The sequence below is a fragment of the Emydura macquarii genome, unplaced genomic scaffold, assembly GCF_026122565.2.
Source record: "Emydura macquarii macquarii isolate MOO-44397 ecotype Brisbane River unplaced genomic scaffold, CSIRO-AGI_Emac_v2 contig_2897, whole genome shotgun sequence".
In the NCBI taxonomy this organism is placed as follows: Eukaryota; Metazoa; Chordata; order Testudines; family Chelidae; genus Emydura; species Emydura macquarii.
Window position 1 is genome coordinate 10118446 of NW_027133034.1, and position 19314 is coordinate 10137759.

At 41.1% G+C, this 19314-nt stretch overlaps 1 protein-coding gene across 3 annotated transcripts in view; it reads left to right on the top strand.

The window, feature by feature from the left end:
- Positions 1 to 19314, top strand: part of LOC137167129 (BDNF/NT-3 growth factors receptor-like) — a 259594-nt gene that overhangs the window by 183909 nt on the left and 56371 nt on the right. The window contains exon 13 of one of the 3 annotated variants that reach the window (XM_067569140.1): positions 4635 to 5175. The exons of the other annotated variants lie outside the window; for them this stretch is intronic. Within the exon in view, the coding sequence (XP_067425241.1) occupies positions 4635 to 4645 (11 nt within the window). The 3' untranslated portion in view covers positions 4646 to 5175. Of the gene's footprint in view, positions 1 to 4634; positions 5176 to 19314 lie in introns of those variants that run through there. 3 annotated transcript variants of the gene reach the window in all.

Consider the following 19314-nt stretch of genomic DNA (forward strand, 5'->3'; position numbering starts at 1 on the left):
ACTTTTAGCTTCGCACAGCATTGTAACAGTCTGAAAAACATACCATAGTTAATCGTGCTAAGAAAGTAATTTATCAAAACCCGCTTGAACCCATTCCAGCCAAAAAGAGCTCATGCTGTTTTCTTTGCATCTCTAATTCTTTAGTGGGACAATATTTGTTAAACCAAATCTCTGACAACATATTATTTGGAATTAGTTTTTATAAATTCTAGAGTCATTCAGTATTATGCAGCTGAGCAGTTCTGCAGCTTGATGCAGCTGAATTATTGAAATTCCCTTTACATATTATTGTTTAGATAGGGAAACTCTTTTGGGCAGATGAGATTTATTCAACATAATTCCATCACTGTAATCCATAGAAGTGGATGGTTTGATTCAACTAGGACAAGAGCTCCAGTTTAACCCTCATGAAATAAGGTGGCAAAGCAAACTTTCAAAAAAAAAATCTGTAATTAATAATGTATGGATTTAAAGAAATTTAGACCTTACAACCTAGCACGTAATTACAAATAAATTAACATATCTGGAGATGTCTCTTAAAATGATAATACCTATCATAATAATGAAAATATAGAACAAAGGATATACTGTGCAGACTCTTAATTTACCAATTGGCCTTGATAAATAGATACTGTTACCTCTGTGTTAACAATATTCATGGCACTTCCCCATGCTTTACTATAGGGAATACCTTTAATTCAGAGACTGAGTTGTTTTGATATCTAGGTGTTATCTAAGGCAACTAGCATGTTGTTACGGATGACCAATGTTCATGGCAATTGTCATAATAAATATAAACTTTTAGACACAATCACTAATAAAAATAATTAGATGAAACAAAATGGACTGACATCATAAAGCTGAAATACATAAATCATGCTCAGACAATAGGGAAACTACAGGAAAAATACAAAAACCCATGATTTGCACATATCCAAGCAATAACCAGAAAAGGCTCTAATAATAAGTGGCACCCTATGAGACAATGATGTGTACAAGTTTCCCTCTTCAAGACAAAGAGAAGGAAGGAGGGGGTGGGGGAAAGGCAGGATACTGAAGATAAGAAAGGCAAAAGGACAGGTCTCGGGATCATTTTGTCTTCATATCATATCATTATGTCTACAATTAAGGCAATATTTTGCAGCCATGCCACTCCAAAGTTCATGAAATGAAAGTTACTAAATAGCTTTCCACCCTCCTTGACTGTCTGACTATAGGATTCAGAAGCAAAAGAATTAGAGAGAGTTACCATTGCTTTTGATACATTACCTGACTTGTTAACAGCTGTAGTGTTTGATTAAAGGTCTTTTTAATTGCCTTTCATTGATATGATTTGCTCATTGCTGCTTTCCTTCCCTCCTGCATTTCATCCTGACAGCCAGATAATTGAATGTGCTGGTCAGGTTATGAAGGGAATTCTATCCACATTTCTGCCAAGCCAGAACTCTGGCCACAATTAAGAAAAATGGAGGTCAGTATGGCACGGACTTATAACTGTAGCTTCAACCAGGTGTTAATATGGCTTTATAGCTTTTAAACTGAAGTTTACTATCTCTGTAAACATTAAATAGGGAAGTCCCCTTGAATCCCTAGTGGCATTCAGTTATGGTCGTGATTATAAAAAGTCTCTGATCTTTGGGGAGTATGTAAAGATCAATAAAATACAGGAGAGCAGAGGACCAGAACACTGTTAAGTTTTTTTTAAAGAAATTTCCCTCCCCCACAGCTCTACCATTGGAGATGTTTGTAGGGAAAGATTGGTGACTGCTCAGGGTGTATGGAGTAAAGGTAAACTTAACAACAAAGGGAAAATCATTGGCTCAGATGCTTAAATTAGTAACTGGGATTTCAAAAAATATTCATGACTTGCAGTAGTAGAAGAAACATAAATAAGAGCTACTGCAAGATTTTCTTTTTTTATTAATGTTAATGTAAAACACTGGCACACTGAATGAGGAACTCTAAGGCCCAAGGTTCATCATAAGCCAAAAGAGAGGAATTAACGCAAAAGTTACTATTTTGTACCAAAGTTCTGTTACTTTATTGGAATAACAGATAAATGTACCATCTCAGTGAAAGGGAAGATCATGGAAAGCTTATATATTGATACATATTTCCAGTAATGCAACGCTAAACTACAAAATCTGTTTTTTGACTGCTTCTGTTTTCACTCACGGAGAATAACAGATTTGCACTGGAGATGGATTTGAATTACAATGTTCAGATGTGGATACAAGGTTTATCAGGTTCAGGTATATTCCAAAGGGTGGGTTTTGGTTCAAGCCCTTTTCTTACTTTTACCCAGTTACCTAACAGTTTTTGCTATTGATGCTTTGCACAATTAGTGTTGAGTTCTGGCTTCCATTTTCATCCCCTTTTCAGTTGCACATAACTTTCCCAAACAAATTTATTTGGAGATGAAATTTTCTCTGCTTATTGTCAATGCAAAGGTAGTAGTTACTGGATAAAAGTGAGAAAAATTCATTCTGACTGAAGTTAGTGGGATGCTATGCTGATGTAGAGATCTGCCTGCATGCTGCTTTTTGCAGGTTCTGCACCCACTCCTTGCTAGTAGCCTTGAGTGCCTGGTTCCTACATAAAAATACAAAGAGACAGAGGAATTAGGCTCCTTGTATCTTCTTTCTTCCTTGTGCACTCATCTAGGATGAGGATAATCTAGACCTTACTGTATTATTTCATATTCAGCACCACCACTTCCCAAAGTTGTATGTTAATAAAATATTACAGTTGAGATTTTAAATGCACAGAAGTAAAGCTGTTCAAAAACCAAACTTTTCCTTTCATGAGAAATTTCAACATTTCAAAGATGCTTTTCATTTCAAATCAGAACAAATGTCGAAACGTTGACCATTTTTGTGATACAAAAGGTTCCCAGAAATTTCAAATTGGAAGAGTTGTCATGGAAATTTTACATTTTCAACAAAATTGAAATGATTCACGATTTTTAAATGTAATTTTCATTTCAAATCAACATTATGAAATTGATTTTTTTTTTGCTTTTGAATCAACATTTTGTAATCCAAAATCGTATATTGTTTTGAAATGTTGATTCAAAGCATGAAAATTTGTTTTGATTCTTCTACCTGGAAAATCAAAAACCATAACTGAACAAGATTTTCCTGCAGAAAATGTCTGTTTCAATGAAGCTACATTTTACAGTGGGAAAATTGTTGAATAAAATAATTTTAACCAACCCTACACAGGGCTTAATGCTGAAAACCATAATTTTGTATGTCCTGACATTTATGCTTTTTAAAATATGAATCGTGTTGCATTATTACACTTATTTTCCTTTAATTTCTTTGCTCTTTTGTTGGGAGAGAGAGGAAACCATAAAAATGTGGCTGCATATATTTGCATTTGATGTCAGGCTGGGCCGGATCTTCTGGTTTTCAATGGTGACACTCTACTGAAATTGAAGGAACTGTGCCCATTAAAACCAGCAGAGAATTGGATCAACTGAGTGTGATCACACTATTGTTTACTGAAATGGATGCACATATGTGTATCTGGGTTCACACCCTGCATCTCAGCATGTTATTGGAAGGTAGTAAGAGACTGTCTTTTTTCAAGTGCTTATACATTTATTATCTTCAAACTAAATTTCTTCAGATAAGGCATCTGGCCATTATCATAGGCTAACCTTGTGTAAGTTTGAAGTTTTAAGGAAACTAATTTTAAGTTATCCAGTTGCAAAAAAAAACTATAATTGTTTTTTACATTATAATAAATAAAAAATGACCAAACTGAATTTTACCATCCTTTCAAAATAAAACAAATGACAAAAAAATTACTTTTGGATTGGGGGAAAAAAAGTCCAGCAGGAGAAACATCAGCCCAAAATGTAATTGTTCTCAATTAATTATTCTCAATTTATCCCTGAAATTAGAGCTCACAATGAAAATGCCTTCCCTCCGATTACTTTTATCACTATCATAACTCTATCATACAGTATTTATACTGTGCAATATGTTTGGCACACTCTACGAGAAAAAGAAATTACACTATCCTATAAGGGACAAATATATTTTCTTCTGCTTGACTATTCAGTAATGCTGGGGTTTTCCCTTCTTGTCTGTGTTGGACATTCTTTTCCTTAAGAGGAGAGTAAAGCACAATTAAATTATTTATTATTCCTTGTTTGCATTATATGAGCACCTTGAGGCCCCAATCAAAATCAGCGCCCCATTGTGCTAGGCACTGTACCAACATATAGTAGCAGGTAGTCCCTGCCCAAAAGAGCTTAAAAGCTAAGGCCCGAATCCTGCAGTTCTTTGCCCTGTGGGAGATTATTGAGCCTGCATGCAACACATTGCAGAATCAGGGCTGAATGGACAAGACAGACAAAGGATGGAAGGAAGATTTATTATCCCCATTTTGCAGATGGGGAACTGAGGCATGTGGAGGTTAAATGCCTTGCCCAAGGTCACACAGGAAATCTGTGGCAGAGCCAGGAATTGAAGTCAGATCTCCTGGTTTGCGATCCAGCGCCTCAGCCAAAACCATCCTTCCTCTCTGGTATAACATTCCCATTGGCCTCAAAAGCAGAAATTTCTACCCGAGGAGATTATCAGTTGAATTCTGCTGTTGATCAGTTTCTTTCTCACCAATAGGTGGAAACTGACATCCCGGTTTCTCAGGTGACACAAGGAACGATTCTGCCATCCCCAAATGAGGCAGGAAAAACACCATACAGAACAAGGATTTTTCCATAAGAAACTGTACCATAGCAACTGAAAAGACCTTGAAGCACATGCTCACACTTTCTCTGCTTGTTGCAGCCTGTGCATTGATGCAACAGGATATCAGAAATGCGAAGACCTGTTTTTTCTTATTCCTTTGGCGAGGATAATGAATGCTTTAACCATTACTGCTTGATCATGATGAATTTATTGCAAAATTCTGTAATCTTTCCAGATCCATATTTAATGTCCAAACCAACAGCCACCAATTGTGCACTGGCAAGTATTGTCATGCTGCAGCTGAGGGAGGTGAAGGAACTGAACCTGCAAACCTCCATAATAAGAATCACAGACTTTTGAAGATGTAGGATCAATAACCAAATGGGATGCAGAAATGTTTCCAACAGCCGGGCAGTTGTGCAATGTGTCATGTCAAAAATAAAGTGTAGTCACCAAGAAGCTGTAATAAGAAGCTAGCAAAAGTTTGTCTTTTTTTCTCCAATTCCTCATCTCCCCCCTCCCCCAAAAAACAAAACAAAACAAAACAAAACAAAAACAGTTGCCAAGCGTAAAAGAGAAAGTCAAGGCTGCAACCACAAGTAGCTATGACATTGGTTATGGTGCCAGGAAATGGACAATTTCTTGCTGAATTAGGGATAGTATTTAATCAGAGTGGTGTGCAAACTCACTGAGTGGAGCTTTCTCCAGACAGATGTTTGGCTAGTTGCTGAGCAGCTTCCACAGGCTGTTCAAGATTAATGAATCTAAATTAACAGAACCTAAAATGCTTAAGTGGGAAAATGGGAGGAAATCTCATTAGTGCTACAGATCAACTGAGGTCTAGAGATTTTCTTTCTTTTGAACTGGAATGGCTTAGTCATCCTCTTTTCCCTTTTATCCAGAATTCATGATACTTCACCCTTTCCATATTTAATCTTTCCCCTGCTTCCCTTTTTCAACCCCATCAGCAATTCACCCTGGCACTTCTCATTGCAGACAACAACCCAGTGCTGAAAATACTTCTCACTCTCCTGCCTGACCAGTGACAATCATCATATATGGATAACTTAATGAAAATCTACACCATGTGGTGAATTCCTTCTTTCTATTTTTCCTTTTGGCTCCAAGAAATAACCTCTCCAAGTAAGCAGAATATTTTGTCTGCCACAAGCTGCACCTCTTGTGATCCTTTGTTACATTATGGGTCTCATCCAACTCCCATGGAAGTCAGTGGAAAGACTTCCATTGATTTTAATGGAAATTGGATCAGGCTGTCATACTGAACCACAGAAAGTCCAGACCTTGTTCTGGAGATGAAGAGTTTTGGCGTGTTCTGAACTGGGGCTCTGAGTCTTTTCTGTCTGTTCTTAGAGTCAGATTACTCTCTTCCGAGTAGCACAAAAAATGTGTGCATTCTTCCCAGCTTGTCTACAGCTATTCTGCTTGTCAGAAGCAAAACTACTTTAAAGAGAACTCTGGTTAATAATTTTGTTGAAAGAAAAAAAAGAGATCCCTCCACTCAGAAGATTTACCTCACCTGTAAGAAATGTGTCAAGGCTGAGTTGCCAGCATTTGAATGCAATTTATCATCTTCCCAATTTCCATAACAGGACTTTTTTCAGAATCTGAATCCTGAAGACCTACCACATTTGAATACTGTGAGAGAGGAATTCCGGGCACTTCTGTTCAGAAATCTAGACTTGTTTACATTTACAAAAGGTATGGAAGAGAACACCGATCAACTATTTTTGGAGTTCTGGATGTATAATATTAAGCCCCAAAAGCTTGTTTATTTCTTCCCAGAATGGTATATAAAAGACTGTAAACCAACACCTGAATACTGGAATAAGAGAATAATGTATCACAGTTAACAAAGCAGCAGACTTAGCATGATTTTCTTTGGATGTATGACAGGTTTCTTATTTTATAATACTCTGAATTTCTTAGTACTTTCAACATATTGGGCCACATTCTCCTGTCAGGGATATGGATGTAAATCTTGAATAACTCCATGGATCTCAGTGGAATTACTGCAGATTTATCCCCCATGTAATTGAGAACAGGATTGGACCACATCTTGTGTAAGGTAACAATGCTGGAAATGTAAAGGAAACAGTGTCATACAATCCTTTTGTCAGAGAAATTTTGTCCTTCCATTTGTTCTTATTTCTGAATGTATTTTAATACATTTAAAACTTCTCTGAGGTCACAAAGATCTAGAAACAGACATTCATAAAAATGAATGAAACCACATACTGTAGTTTAGTATATGTTCAGACTTCTCTATCCAGGCATTGAAGTTAATGGCACTTTACCAGGAAGGAATTTGAACCATTGTTTTGAAAATAGAATGTTATATGAGAACTTCCTATTATTCTAATACTTAGTAGTTCTATCACACTTTACATCTTCAAACCACTGTATAAACATTGTCTAATTAATCCTCAAAAAATCCCCACCTTCCTTCCATAAGCAAAGTAAGCAAACATTATCATCCCCATTTTCCAGGTGTGGAAAATGAGATATAGGAAGATTAAAGGATTCCTCTAAAGCTTTATATGAGTCACTGGCAGAGTTGGTAATAGAAACTAGGAGTCATGACTCCTAATCCCCTGCTCTGTCAGTCTATCTAGGTTTCTATAGAGTCACAGTCAACAATGTGGCCTCTCCATGCTTTGTCTATAAGGAAAAAATATTTACTAATTTGCATTTATTTCTGAGAGTGCTGCATTTTTGGAACAGGCAGTGGAGTTACTATTCTCACATCTAAGGAAATGTTAAAAGGAGCCAGTATGACCAAAACAACAATATTAACACACTTAACTATTGGTCAGTTTTAAGACATATTTGTGGAAGGATGTTACAGAAACTACTTACAACTATTTACAGACTATTTAAAGATTTTATTAGCTTCTAACCCCTTCCTATTCACTTTAAAACTCCTCCAATAAGAGATACAGACTAGAGGCATGCCTAGAAAGAGTTTGAGGAACATTCTGATTGTTGGAGTTCAAAAGATAAAACAAAGCATCCTGATTCCTTATGCAGTGCCCCAAAAAGCGTGCTAAATGGAGCAGCCTTTCCTGAGGCCAGCTTCAAACACCTCCTTCTACTCCTGGTAACATTTGAAGGGGACGCAGGAGGACCCTGAATTGCTTATAAACCTTTGTAAATTATTCTATTGGTCTACCATGATGACACCTCTCTGTTAGACTGAACAATAACTAGGTGCTTCATTTGCCTCAGTGTTTTGACTTAGTACAAGTCTGTATTCACTGTAGACAAGCTACTTCCTTTTCCTTAGCTGCATGTGCCAGTTCAGAGTGAATTCTATCAAAAATCCAGCTGTTTTACTGGTAACAATAAAAACTAACAATACCTTATATTTCCCTTAGTGATAAACTCCCCCAATGACTTGCATTGCTCTTTCACAACAACTCCTAACTGGTTACACGAAACAGTGAGTTTACTGTTTGTGGAGTTACAGGTGCATTAGATGCCATAACAAAGTAACTGAATATGGGATAAAGGAACCCAGCTGGTCTATATTGCTGTATATAAGGGTTTTAAATTCAAATGGACCAGGAGAGCAGACCTACATCTGGACCATTTGCTGTGCTTCCTGACCACAGAGTCTTTAACTGTACTGTAATGTCATTCTACACAACAGTCCTAGTGAGGCAGTGGAAGTATTTAAAACAGCAGCAGCCATATAATGATAGCCAGGAGAAGGTCTTCCCTGGTCCACACATTTTGCTTGCTTGAAGAGACCCAGGAGTTGCATTTACATTCAGTTCAGTATACAGTGAGCGTTACAGAAGATTCAAGTGCAACTATTCTACAGAATAGAAGAATAAAAGGGAGAGAGGTGACTATGATTTATAGTGACATCTATTAAGCTTTTCTAGAAGATAATACATGTGTTCTGGCTATCACCATAAAATTAACAGTTCATAGTTGGACTCAGAGCTGCAAACTCAGCCTGCTTATGAGCATAACACTCTTCTTTTAGGTCATGTTCATTATACTGGCATAGTAAGTCAGAGCTTGAGTAAAGTTCATTCCGCCATTCCTGCCATCCCTCTCCATGTTTCCCCCTGTTACGTATGCATGCTGTCATTCAGCGAGGTCTCATCTCCATGGAGGTTGGATCTTTGTGCCTCTGTGGATACATGCCTTGGGTGTTTGCCACTTTTCTGTCAACAGTGGGCTGTGGCTGTGGGCGGGCATGCATAGATTACAAAAAAAAAATTTAAAAAAAATCTCCTGATAGTTTCCCTTTTTTTTTTAACTGACCGGAACAAAATACTGAGTGCCATTTCTCTCAGTCTCTCTTGTTTTCTATCCCATGCTTCAGACAACTGTAACTGAGTTCATTATAGTGTGATAAATCAGCCAGTAAACTTGCATTATGGTGTGTTTGGGCAGCTCCTGTTCCTTAGTGACAGCTGCTTGGCACAGGATGTTGTAATTATCAACTCAAAGAAGAGATGCTTATAGGTGCTGAAAGCATAATGGCAGTGACTGAGCTTGTTCTCAGCCTCTTCCTGGGCCTCAGCTTCAAAAGCCCTGCTCAGGGGTTGATTATATTGTTGGCTGTTGACACCGTGGCTCTAGGAGGTCGCCATCACTTTGGATCCTTTACAAAGCTGCTGTTTCCATCAAAATTGATGAGGTCTTTGTGTTATGCATTAGCTGCTGACATAGAGCTGCTGTCACACAACTGACGTTTGTTGGTGCATTTGTATTGATTCTCTTTTTCTAAAATAAAGACTTTTAAGGGAGAATAAACATATCGTATGTATCTATGAAAATTTTATTAAAAACCTTATTCAACATATGTCTGAAGAAAAACTCCAGTGGACTATTCACTTGATCCAATACATACAAAGTCACACAGGTTTAACTTCACACACACTGTGTAGACCATAATGGGACCTGGTGAATGAAAGTGGCAGATAAGTGGTTAATGAGCCTCTTCTCACAAAAGCAGACTACAAGAGCTTGGCTTGGTGAGGCTAGCAAAATGAAGGCTGAGTGGGATATGATTGCTCTCTATAAATAAATACATCATGGGGGTAAACACCAGAGAGGGAGAAGAGTTATTTAAGCTGAAGGTTGTTTTTGGCACAAGAACAAATGGGTATAATCTAGCCATGAATAGATTTAATATGTAAATTAGGTTTCTAACCACCAGAGGAGTGAGATTCTGGAACCATCTTCCAATAGGAGTAGGGGAAGAATCATACAGTTATAGAAGATTAGGGATGGAAGGGATCTCAGGAGGTCATCTAGTCCACCACCTGCTCAAAGCAGGAATAAACAACCTAATTAGTTTTAAGGTGGAACTTGATACATTTATGAATAGGATTTATATGACAGGGTTGCCTACAATAGCAAGGGACAGGACTGCATGACCAAGAAGGTTTCTTCCAATCCTATGTCTTAATGAAGCAAAAAGACAATTTTGGAGTTCATAGAGACTGAGTGGGACACTTAATTTACCACTATACATGACCTTCTAAATATTTGCCTCTGCTACAATATTGTACTTTAGTATCTATTGTGGACTACTCATAGTGTATAAAGTTTTGTATGTGAGTCTTTTTAGGATCAAGGCTTAAATCTTTAATCATATTTTAATTTCCTAAAAGTGCCCCATATATAAATCATTTCAGTATGAAATAAAGAAGCGGGCAGCAACTATGTTTATAAGCCTGATGACCAGGAAATCAGAGCTTCAGCCAAAGATTCAGGAAGCAGTGGCCAGAGCTAGAGAACAGCTGATTTCCAAAACTCTTTTATAGGGGAGGAAGGTTAATATTACATCAATGTACATACTAAACCCGAGGTGGGGAGGAATGGAAAAAACTTAGCATTTTCCCAAAAGAGACCTGTGGGCATTTCCTTCTATTCCCTATGTTGAGCTGCATCTTTGGGTTTCCTATCTTCAACCCTATGGCCAGGTATTGTTTTCTCTTTGAATTGTCATGAAAATAATTACCTATCCAGATGCTATTAATGGAGATTCTGAAATCTTTCCAGGTATTGTAAAATCCTGCTGTGTGATAGTTTGGTTTACTTTCCAGTCGTGATCTAATCAAGGACTCAGTAGTGTATTTACGCAAAGCCCACAGTCAGGGGTAGGGCAGTGTTACACCACCATACTTGCCTAAGCTCAGGCTTTGGCGAGGTTTTTCAGACCCTCAACACTGCTTCCGCAGTCTCAGAACTTTCAATGAGCGTAAGTTCCCCTAGGTATAGAAACCTACTCACCTTTTTCATACAGAACTTGTAGGTTTCTATCATGCAAACAGTTAAACATTTTACAGTATCTAATATTCATAGGCTACAAAACTACACAGGCAGGTCAATGGAGCGATATTCATCAGCTGAAGGTTTACATATCAAATTATCATAGACATTCACTATATTATTTTACTTGAGAATAACTGAGCATGTACGATATTCAAGTGGAAATGGAAGGGAAATCTTTACTTACTGTGTATTTGCAAAAATCACAAAAGTGAAATAAATAAGTACGTTAAAATAATTAAGGGGCTACCCTGAAAATTCCGAGGCCTGGTCTACACCTAAAAAATAGGTTGACATAGCTGCGTCGGTCAGGGGCCTGAAAAAACCACACTCCTGAGTGGCATAGCTATGCTGACCTAACCCACACTGTAACTGCAGCTGATGGACGAATGATTCCGTCAATGTAGCTACTGTCGCTCAAGGAGGTGATGTTCCTATACTGATGGAAAAATCCCATCTGTCAGTGTAGGCTGTGTCTACCCTATGGGTTGCTGCTGACATAGCTATGGTGACCTAACTACGGCCATGTCTACACTGTTGAGTAAAGTCGACTTACTTTAAGTTGACTTTCAGCAGCTGATTTTTAGAAGTCGCAGCAGCGTGTATTCACTACACTGTTTGCACTGGTCTCCTGCGTTTACACTGAGCGCTCTTAATTCGAATTGCAAAGCAGTGCAATGTGGGTAGCTATCCCACAGTGCAACTAGCCACGGTGGCTGTTGGGATGAGTGTTATCGTCCCATGATGCAATGCTGCTTCCCCCTCCTTTCTCCCCCCTCCCCCCAAACAAACAGGAGAAGTATTTTCGCGCCGGTTTTTTTACTCCCTGCGCTTGCCATTGATGCAGAGACATGCAGCCAGCTCAACTCTGCACTATTATTGTGAGCGTTACAAATACATCGCAGCTTATCATCGAGTATTTTCGAAGTAGAGCGAGAAGCTGAAGCACAGACAACAGCGATGCCACTGAGGCTGCCCTGCTACAAGCCATCGAGCAGAACAATTCCCGATTGCTGCAGGCTGTAACGAAACATCTGCAGTCCATGGAGCGCTGGTTCTGGTGCAGGGAAACAAGCACAGACTGGTGGAAGTGCATCATTATGCAGCTGTGGGATGATGACCAGTGGCTGCAAAACTTTCGTATGTGAAAGGCAACCTTCCTGGAACTGTGCTTGGAGCTGACCCTGTCCCTGAAGCGCGTGAATACTCGCTTGAGACAAGTTCTGATGGTGGAGAAGAGAGTCACCATCACACTGTGGAAGCTGGCAACTCCCGACTGTTACTGCTCGGTTGGGAATCAATTCTGAGTCGGTAAATCTACAGTGGGCACCGCCATGATTCAAGTGTGCAAGGCCATCAATAGACTTCTTCCGCGAAGGATAGTGACTTTGGGAAATGTGCAGAACATAGTGGAGGGGTTTGCCACGATGGGGTTCCCAAACTGCAGGGGCACTATTGATGGGATGCATATCCCTATCTTAGCGCCTGCCCACCTAGCGACCAAGTACATAAACCGCAAGGGGTACTTTTCCATGGTCCTGCAGGGGCTTGTGGATCACAGGGGTCATTTCACCAACATTTGTGTGGGGTGGTCTGGGAAGGTGCATGATGGGTGCATATTTCGTAATTCAGGGATGTTCTCTAATATGCAGGTGGGCACTTTTTTCCCAGATCAAAAAATTCAAATTGGGGGTGTGGAAATGCCCATAGTGATCCTGGGGCTTCCTGTTTACCCCTTGCTCCCTTGTTAATGAAGTCGTACGCTGGTCACCTTGACAGTGACAAGGAGTGTTTTAATAAGAGGTTAAGCAGTTGCAGAATGGTTGTAGAATGTGCCTTTGGGCATTTAAAGAGTAGATGGAGGAGTCCCCTCACTAGGCTGGACATGACTGAGAAGAACCTCCCTTCTGTGATATCTGCGTGCTGTGTTCTTCATAATGGGTGTGAAGCGAAGGGTGAGAGGTTCCCCCCAGGGTTGGGCTGTGGAGGCAGAGAGACTGGCCGCCAATTATGAGCAGCCAGATGCCAGCACTGTGTTGAGAGCTAACTGCAGAGTGCTTTGCATTAGGGAAGCTTTGAAAACCAGGTTCTGCAATGAGATGCAGGACTAATTTCGGTTCCTGTATGTTGTTTGCCTTTGGTGAACCCATTCTCCCCCCGCCCCCCCCCATCGCTATCTGTACCCGCCAAATCCCTCCAGAACAAGATATGATTTAATAAAGAAACGTGTTGAAATGATGCTTGACTTTATTTATGAACATTCAAGTCATGGGAGAAGAGGGAGAGTGTCACTGTCTCAAGGGGTAGGGTGGTAGCTTGCTGGCCAGCTGTCAGCATGGTCACCGCTGCTTTCTGGTGAGCAGGTACTGCAGCCTGGCCAGTCTCTTCAGAGACTGGCTGGGGGCAGGGGAGGGGGGCAGGCATCAAAGCCCTCAGTCGAGGAGCATTATGGAGGGGCTGCGTAACTTTGTCCTTCCTCCGCTCCTCCTGAAGCTCCACAAGCCTCTGTAGCATGTCTGCCTGGTCCCGCATGATTCATAGCATCTCCTGCGTGGTACTGCCATCATGCTCCATCATTTCTTTGCGAGTCTCCCTGTTCATGTCCATATTCTGGGACAAGGTGATCCGCCATGCTCTTTGCTCTGTTCCTGCGGCCGCTGAAGTGTTCATGAGCTCGCAAAACATGTCATATCCTGGCTTTTTTTTTTTCCTCTTTCTAATCTGCAATAGTCTTTCCGCAGCATTTCTTGAGGGTGGGGCCAAGGCCGAGGTGTCTACAGAATGAAAAAAGAATAACAAGGTCGCCACTGTTGGCAGAGTGAAGAAAATGATACAACGGCAACAATGTGGACAATAATCCCCATGCAGTGCACAGGGCAAACACAGAGCCTCATTCCATTCCTGACATCCCAGAAGAGTCTGCTCGCTGTGCTGTTACAGAGAGGATCTAAGGACAGTGGGGTGGGGTGGGGGGAGGGTCTCTGCTGGTATTTTAAACCCTTACAGAGAGGAACTGCGGAGAGCGTTGGGGGGAGAAGTCCCTGCTGGTATTTTAAACATGCGCGGTGTGCCTTACAGAGAAGCACTGCGGGAAGTGTGTGGGGGGGGATGATTCTCTGCTTAAAACACAGATTTTCTGGGCGCAGCGGGGTACCAGCAGCGTTCCGCCATGATGCAGGCTCCCTTGATTGCAGCAAAGTATCCTACCGTGGAGGGAGGAACAAGGCAGCCCTCCCCTGAAAAGTTTTGTGAAGAATAACAGATTACATACATGAAAGTTTCCATGAGATATCAACTGATGATAAATGTAGCATTTCTCATCACATAAATAAACTGTTCCCTGGTAACTCCACAGCACAATCACCGAAACACCTGAAATCCACTTTGTGGCCCTCCCCCCACCCAATGTAAAAGGACAGAAGTGCTAAGAAGATGTGCCTTCCACAGGATCATTAGTGCTGTCCTGTGTGCTGCTGAACTGTTCTGGGGTCAGGAATATGTCCTGACTTTCAGGGAGAATGGACACCCTGCTCTCCTGCACCCTGCTCCCCTCAGCCTCCTCCTCGACCACGGAGTCCTCATCATTGTCCATGGACTGTGACCTAGCGGAGGTATTGATGCTGTGGGGTGGCACCGTGGTGGAATCGCCACCGAGAATTGCATGCACCTCATCATAGAGGTGGCATGTTTTGGGCGAGGAGCCAGAACAGCTGTTAGCTTCCCTGGCTTTCTGATACAACTGACGCAGCTCCTTGAGCTTCACGCGGCACTGCTGAGCGTCCCTCTTGTGTCCCTTCTCCAGCATGCCCTGGGATATCTTCCCATAAATGTCCAGATTCTTTTTGCTGGCTCTGAGCTGAGCCAGAACGGACTCCTCGCCCCACAGCCCGATGAGATCTAAGACCTCTGGTCAACTCCATGCTGGAGCACGTTTGGGCTTTGCAGTAGCCATACGGAGAACAATGACAAAGCTCTCTCCACGCTGACAGCACAGGAGATGAAAATTCAAATCTTCCCGGGGCTTGAGGGGAGGGGACATTTCTTGGTAGCGTGACCACAGAGCAGCACAGCGCGACAGTCCAGAGTGGTCAAAACAGGGCATTGTGGGATACCTCCCGGAGGCCAATAAATTCGATTTAAGTGAAGTTGTGGCTACACTAACACTAAATCGAATTAACAAATTGGATTTAGGCGCTACGCCACTTGCAGAGGTGGTCTTATTAAGTCGATTTGCGAGGCGACTTAATTCGAATTAACAGTGGTGCCAGTGGAGACGCAGGTGTACATAGGCCAACGTAAGTGACTTTACGTCGACCTACGTCGCCAGTGTAGACCAGGCCTATGCTAGTATAGTCTCTGTAGTGCAGTCATTTTCAATCCTGCAAACCCTTACTTGATTTCAGCCGGACGATCCCCTGAGTAAGAGCTGCAGGATAAGACCCTATGGTTTCATATACACTAGGATAATTAAACTGTTACACTCTATAAATCTCTGCCTGCTTTGCAGGTGTGCTAGATACACCCAGCACAACAGAGCAATAATGAGAGGTTTACGTGAGTGTACCTTGTATGTGCTGCCGGGTTGAAGCTGCTTTTGTTATCAGTAAGCACTGACATTCTGAAACTACACTAATGGCTCTGAAGAAACTACCAATTTGGGCACAAAGGTGGAGCCTGGTGTTTTTTGCAAATGCAAAATAACAAAGTAAAATGAATGACAACAAGTAAAGTGACATAAAATGGGAAACTCACCCCTCAGCAGCAGCTCCTGTCGATGGGGCTGGGCCTGGCTCCCCACTCCAGCAGGCTGCATGATCCAGAAAAATGATGAACCAAAGAAAATTAGAATACAATAAAGAAAAAATGCCCTACATCTGGGAGTTGCAACTGCTGAAGGGGGGAAGAGTTCATTTAACCTGCATCCCAGGCACTGCATTTTTTCATGGAGGTTACATCCATCATCCCTTCTTCTCAGGTCTTTACTACAGCCCTAGAATTAGTGTTAGCCCCTAGGTGGTCTCCAGAAGGGGAAGATAGGCTTTCTTCTTTTTAATGAAACACACTTTAGTTTTTTGGCAGGCCTTTCCCACTCTTAGTCCATGGAGATGAGTGACTGTGGGGAGTTCTTCCTCCTGAATCTGATCACTAAGGGTGGTGGAAATGCAGCCTCCCCACTCCTGGTGTATGGGAGGGATCACCCAGTTGAAGCGTGTCCCCCAGGGAGTGTTTCTCACCTTGCAGTTGCCATTATTTATCAATGAGAGGGACTGGGGTGTGGTGTGTGGTGTGGTGTGATGTGTGGTGTGATGTGTGGAGTTTTTAGCCTGATGGGGCTTTCTTCTCCCTTGCCAACCAGTGAAACACAACTGTTAGCTGAAGGAGGTGACTTCTGTCTGTGTTACCTCTTTGTAATTCTTCTTCAGGAAGAGCCCACCCTCCCACATCAGAATGTCAACAGATAATATCAGCATTGTCTCCCAACATTCCTCTGTGCCTGACTGCATCCTGTGACAAAATCCGTCCCAGGGAGAGGACAGGGACAGAATGATAAGAATGAGAAATCAAATAGCCATAAATAATTTAATGCAAAGAATATAGATATAAAAACCCAACCCATCCAGGGAAAATTTGAGATACCTCAAAGAAAATGGAGCTATAAAGTGTGACTAAAATTACATTTTCCTCATAGAAGGCAGCAACTCAGCAGTAAAGGCACTAACTTAACAGCCAGCCGAAAGACTGAGGCACATTTAACCCTATCTAGCTGCATGGGAATTGTAAGAGTTAATCTGGGGTAACTCTGGGTACAGATTATTAGGAAAAGTGGTGCACCAGAAGAGACTATTCTGGGATTCTATGAGCTGGCTTGATTCTACTGTGACTTTTCTGATGTCTGAGATTTCTTAGATTGAGACGTTATGGGGCTGCAACAGTGAATACAGAACTGGCCAGCAGACAGCAGCTATAGCTCAAAAGAGTTTAGCAGAAAATTAGGTGAATAGTGCTCTGTGGCGCTAATCCAGAAAAGCACTTTAGCATATGCTTAACTTTAAGCACATGCATAATCTGATTGACTTCGAGTTAAGCACATATTTAAATCCCTCACTGGATCAAGGCCTAAATTCAATTTTCAAGTTTCCTTTGTAAGTCATCTTTAAAGATTGAAAGTAAATCCTGCTGTCCTCCTTCATATGACAGTTCTCTGCACCCCTCAAAACCAAAGAGAAAAAAAGAGAGAAGAGACAGAGTCAATTGAAGAGCCTTTCTGACTTTTGTAGAGTTACACCCACTTACACCAGGCCTGAATTTGGTCCAAAATCCCTGAATTTACAAAGCGGCCTCCAGTTCCTGCTCCTCAAAGTTGGGGGTGCTTGTGTTTAGTGAGACCAAACATATAAAAGAGAATCCTCACTTCTGAAAACTAAGAGAGAAAAGAGTTAACAGTTTGAAGCCAGTGTATTTATTAGACCTCTCCCCCGCTGGCTTCTGACATACAAGTTGTGCTGCATGATACATTCTCATTCTTCACCGTGTGCAGCACAGTAGATCCCTAAAGATTAGTATCATGCTGAGGCAGAGGATTTCCTGATCTGAGCTGAAAGAAAGGAGGCAAGAGAAGGGTGGTGAAAGTAAGTGAGATCTGTCTCACACCAATTAACTTACATGTGGAAGAGTGACTGAATTACCACAATGAAATAATACCAGCAGTCATTTTACACAGCAGCTCACACTCAATAGCCGTGGGGCTTTGTAATCAGTCATTTGTTGAAAGAAATGCATCTGCTGCTATGCAGCATATTAAACACATAGATACATAGATACACCCACAAAGGTGAGGGATGGTTGGAAACCTGGCAGGGTTGTTTGCTCAGAGCTGATTTACCATACTCTATGTGAAAAGTATTAGTAAGCTTTAAAAATCAAGCAAGAGAGGAGACTGACACAACATCTGCAATTTGCTTTGAACACATTGAGCCAAATTTGGCTCTCCATTACTCTGATACATCCCTGTTGTTTTAGACCTTTATAACCCAAACCTGTATTTCATACACATCCAACTCTTCTACTGATTTCAAGTACAATATCAGGTTTAAAAGGACTGCAGAGGCAATCAACTTTAAATACTTACTGGTTTGCAGATGTAGAGCCAGATTCAGTCCTGGCTACTACTGCTTACCCCAAGGTTAAATTTAGCCAATAGGCCATATGAATTTAAAGCAATGATAATATAGTTGATTGTGAAGCTTAACAAAATATAACAGTATACACATCTTGAAGAAAACCATAGGGAACAAGGCCAAATGAAATATATACCAGAGGAGGGAAACATGCAAAAACTTACACAACCCATGCAAGAAACAGTAACTAATCCAATACCCCTCAAATATAAAACTTAAAAGAAAACAACCACTGAGTCTCACTTAGAGAGGTGCCACCGATATGCTGTAGTAAGTATCCTTACCTTACCTTACCTTACCTTAGCTGCCAGCTCTGGAATACAAAGGTCAGGAGCCTAGCCCACTAAAACCTCAGAGGTGAAGATCCATAATCAAGAACAGTGTCTCGAAGAATGCGGTGCTGCATCGCTATGCCAGCATAGAGCTGTGCGTTCTAAAGGAAAGGTCACAAGAAGATTTAAGTCTAGTTTTAAATAAGGCAATTGGAAAGACGAGCTAACATACTTAAATTCAGATCGAAGGTTGTCCTGACACGAGCCTGTTTGTACACTTCTCCCGCAAATGTCTCTGCACCTTCTTCCATGCTACCCATTATGCATGGAACACCCTTCCTAAACTAAATCATAAAATCCCTCCCCAAGACCCACTTCTGCTGTGACAGCTGCAAGAAATCAGTCAATTAATGAGGGCCAAGGTGAGGGTCAATCAGGACAGCTGATACTATTTATTTCTTCACAAAATAGTACCTCCATAACAATTGGAACCATCAAGTTGTGTGTTAGGCTAGCTATGTGACTGTGCAAACATTACCTTCATCTTCCCTCCTCTCCTATTATTTGCTATGCTTACTTGAGACCAGATCGGGTTCCCATTGTAATCAATGGCAAAAGTCCCATTGACTTCATTGGTGATGGATCATGCCCCGGTTGCAGCTTGCTTCAAATAGATTGTAAGCTTGTTGGGGCAAAGACTGTGTTTACCGCTATGTTTCTACAATGCCTGGAACAACAGGGCTCCACTCCTGATTGCTGTTTTGGGTGCTACTGTAATATGAATATTAAGCAATAATCATAGTACAGTAATAGTAATTAGTGCAGGTGATAAAAAATAAATAGGTG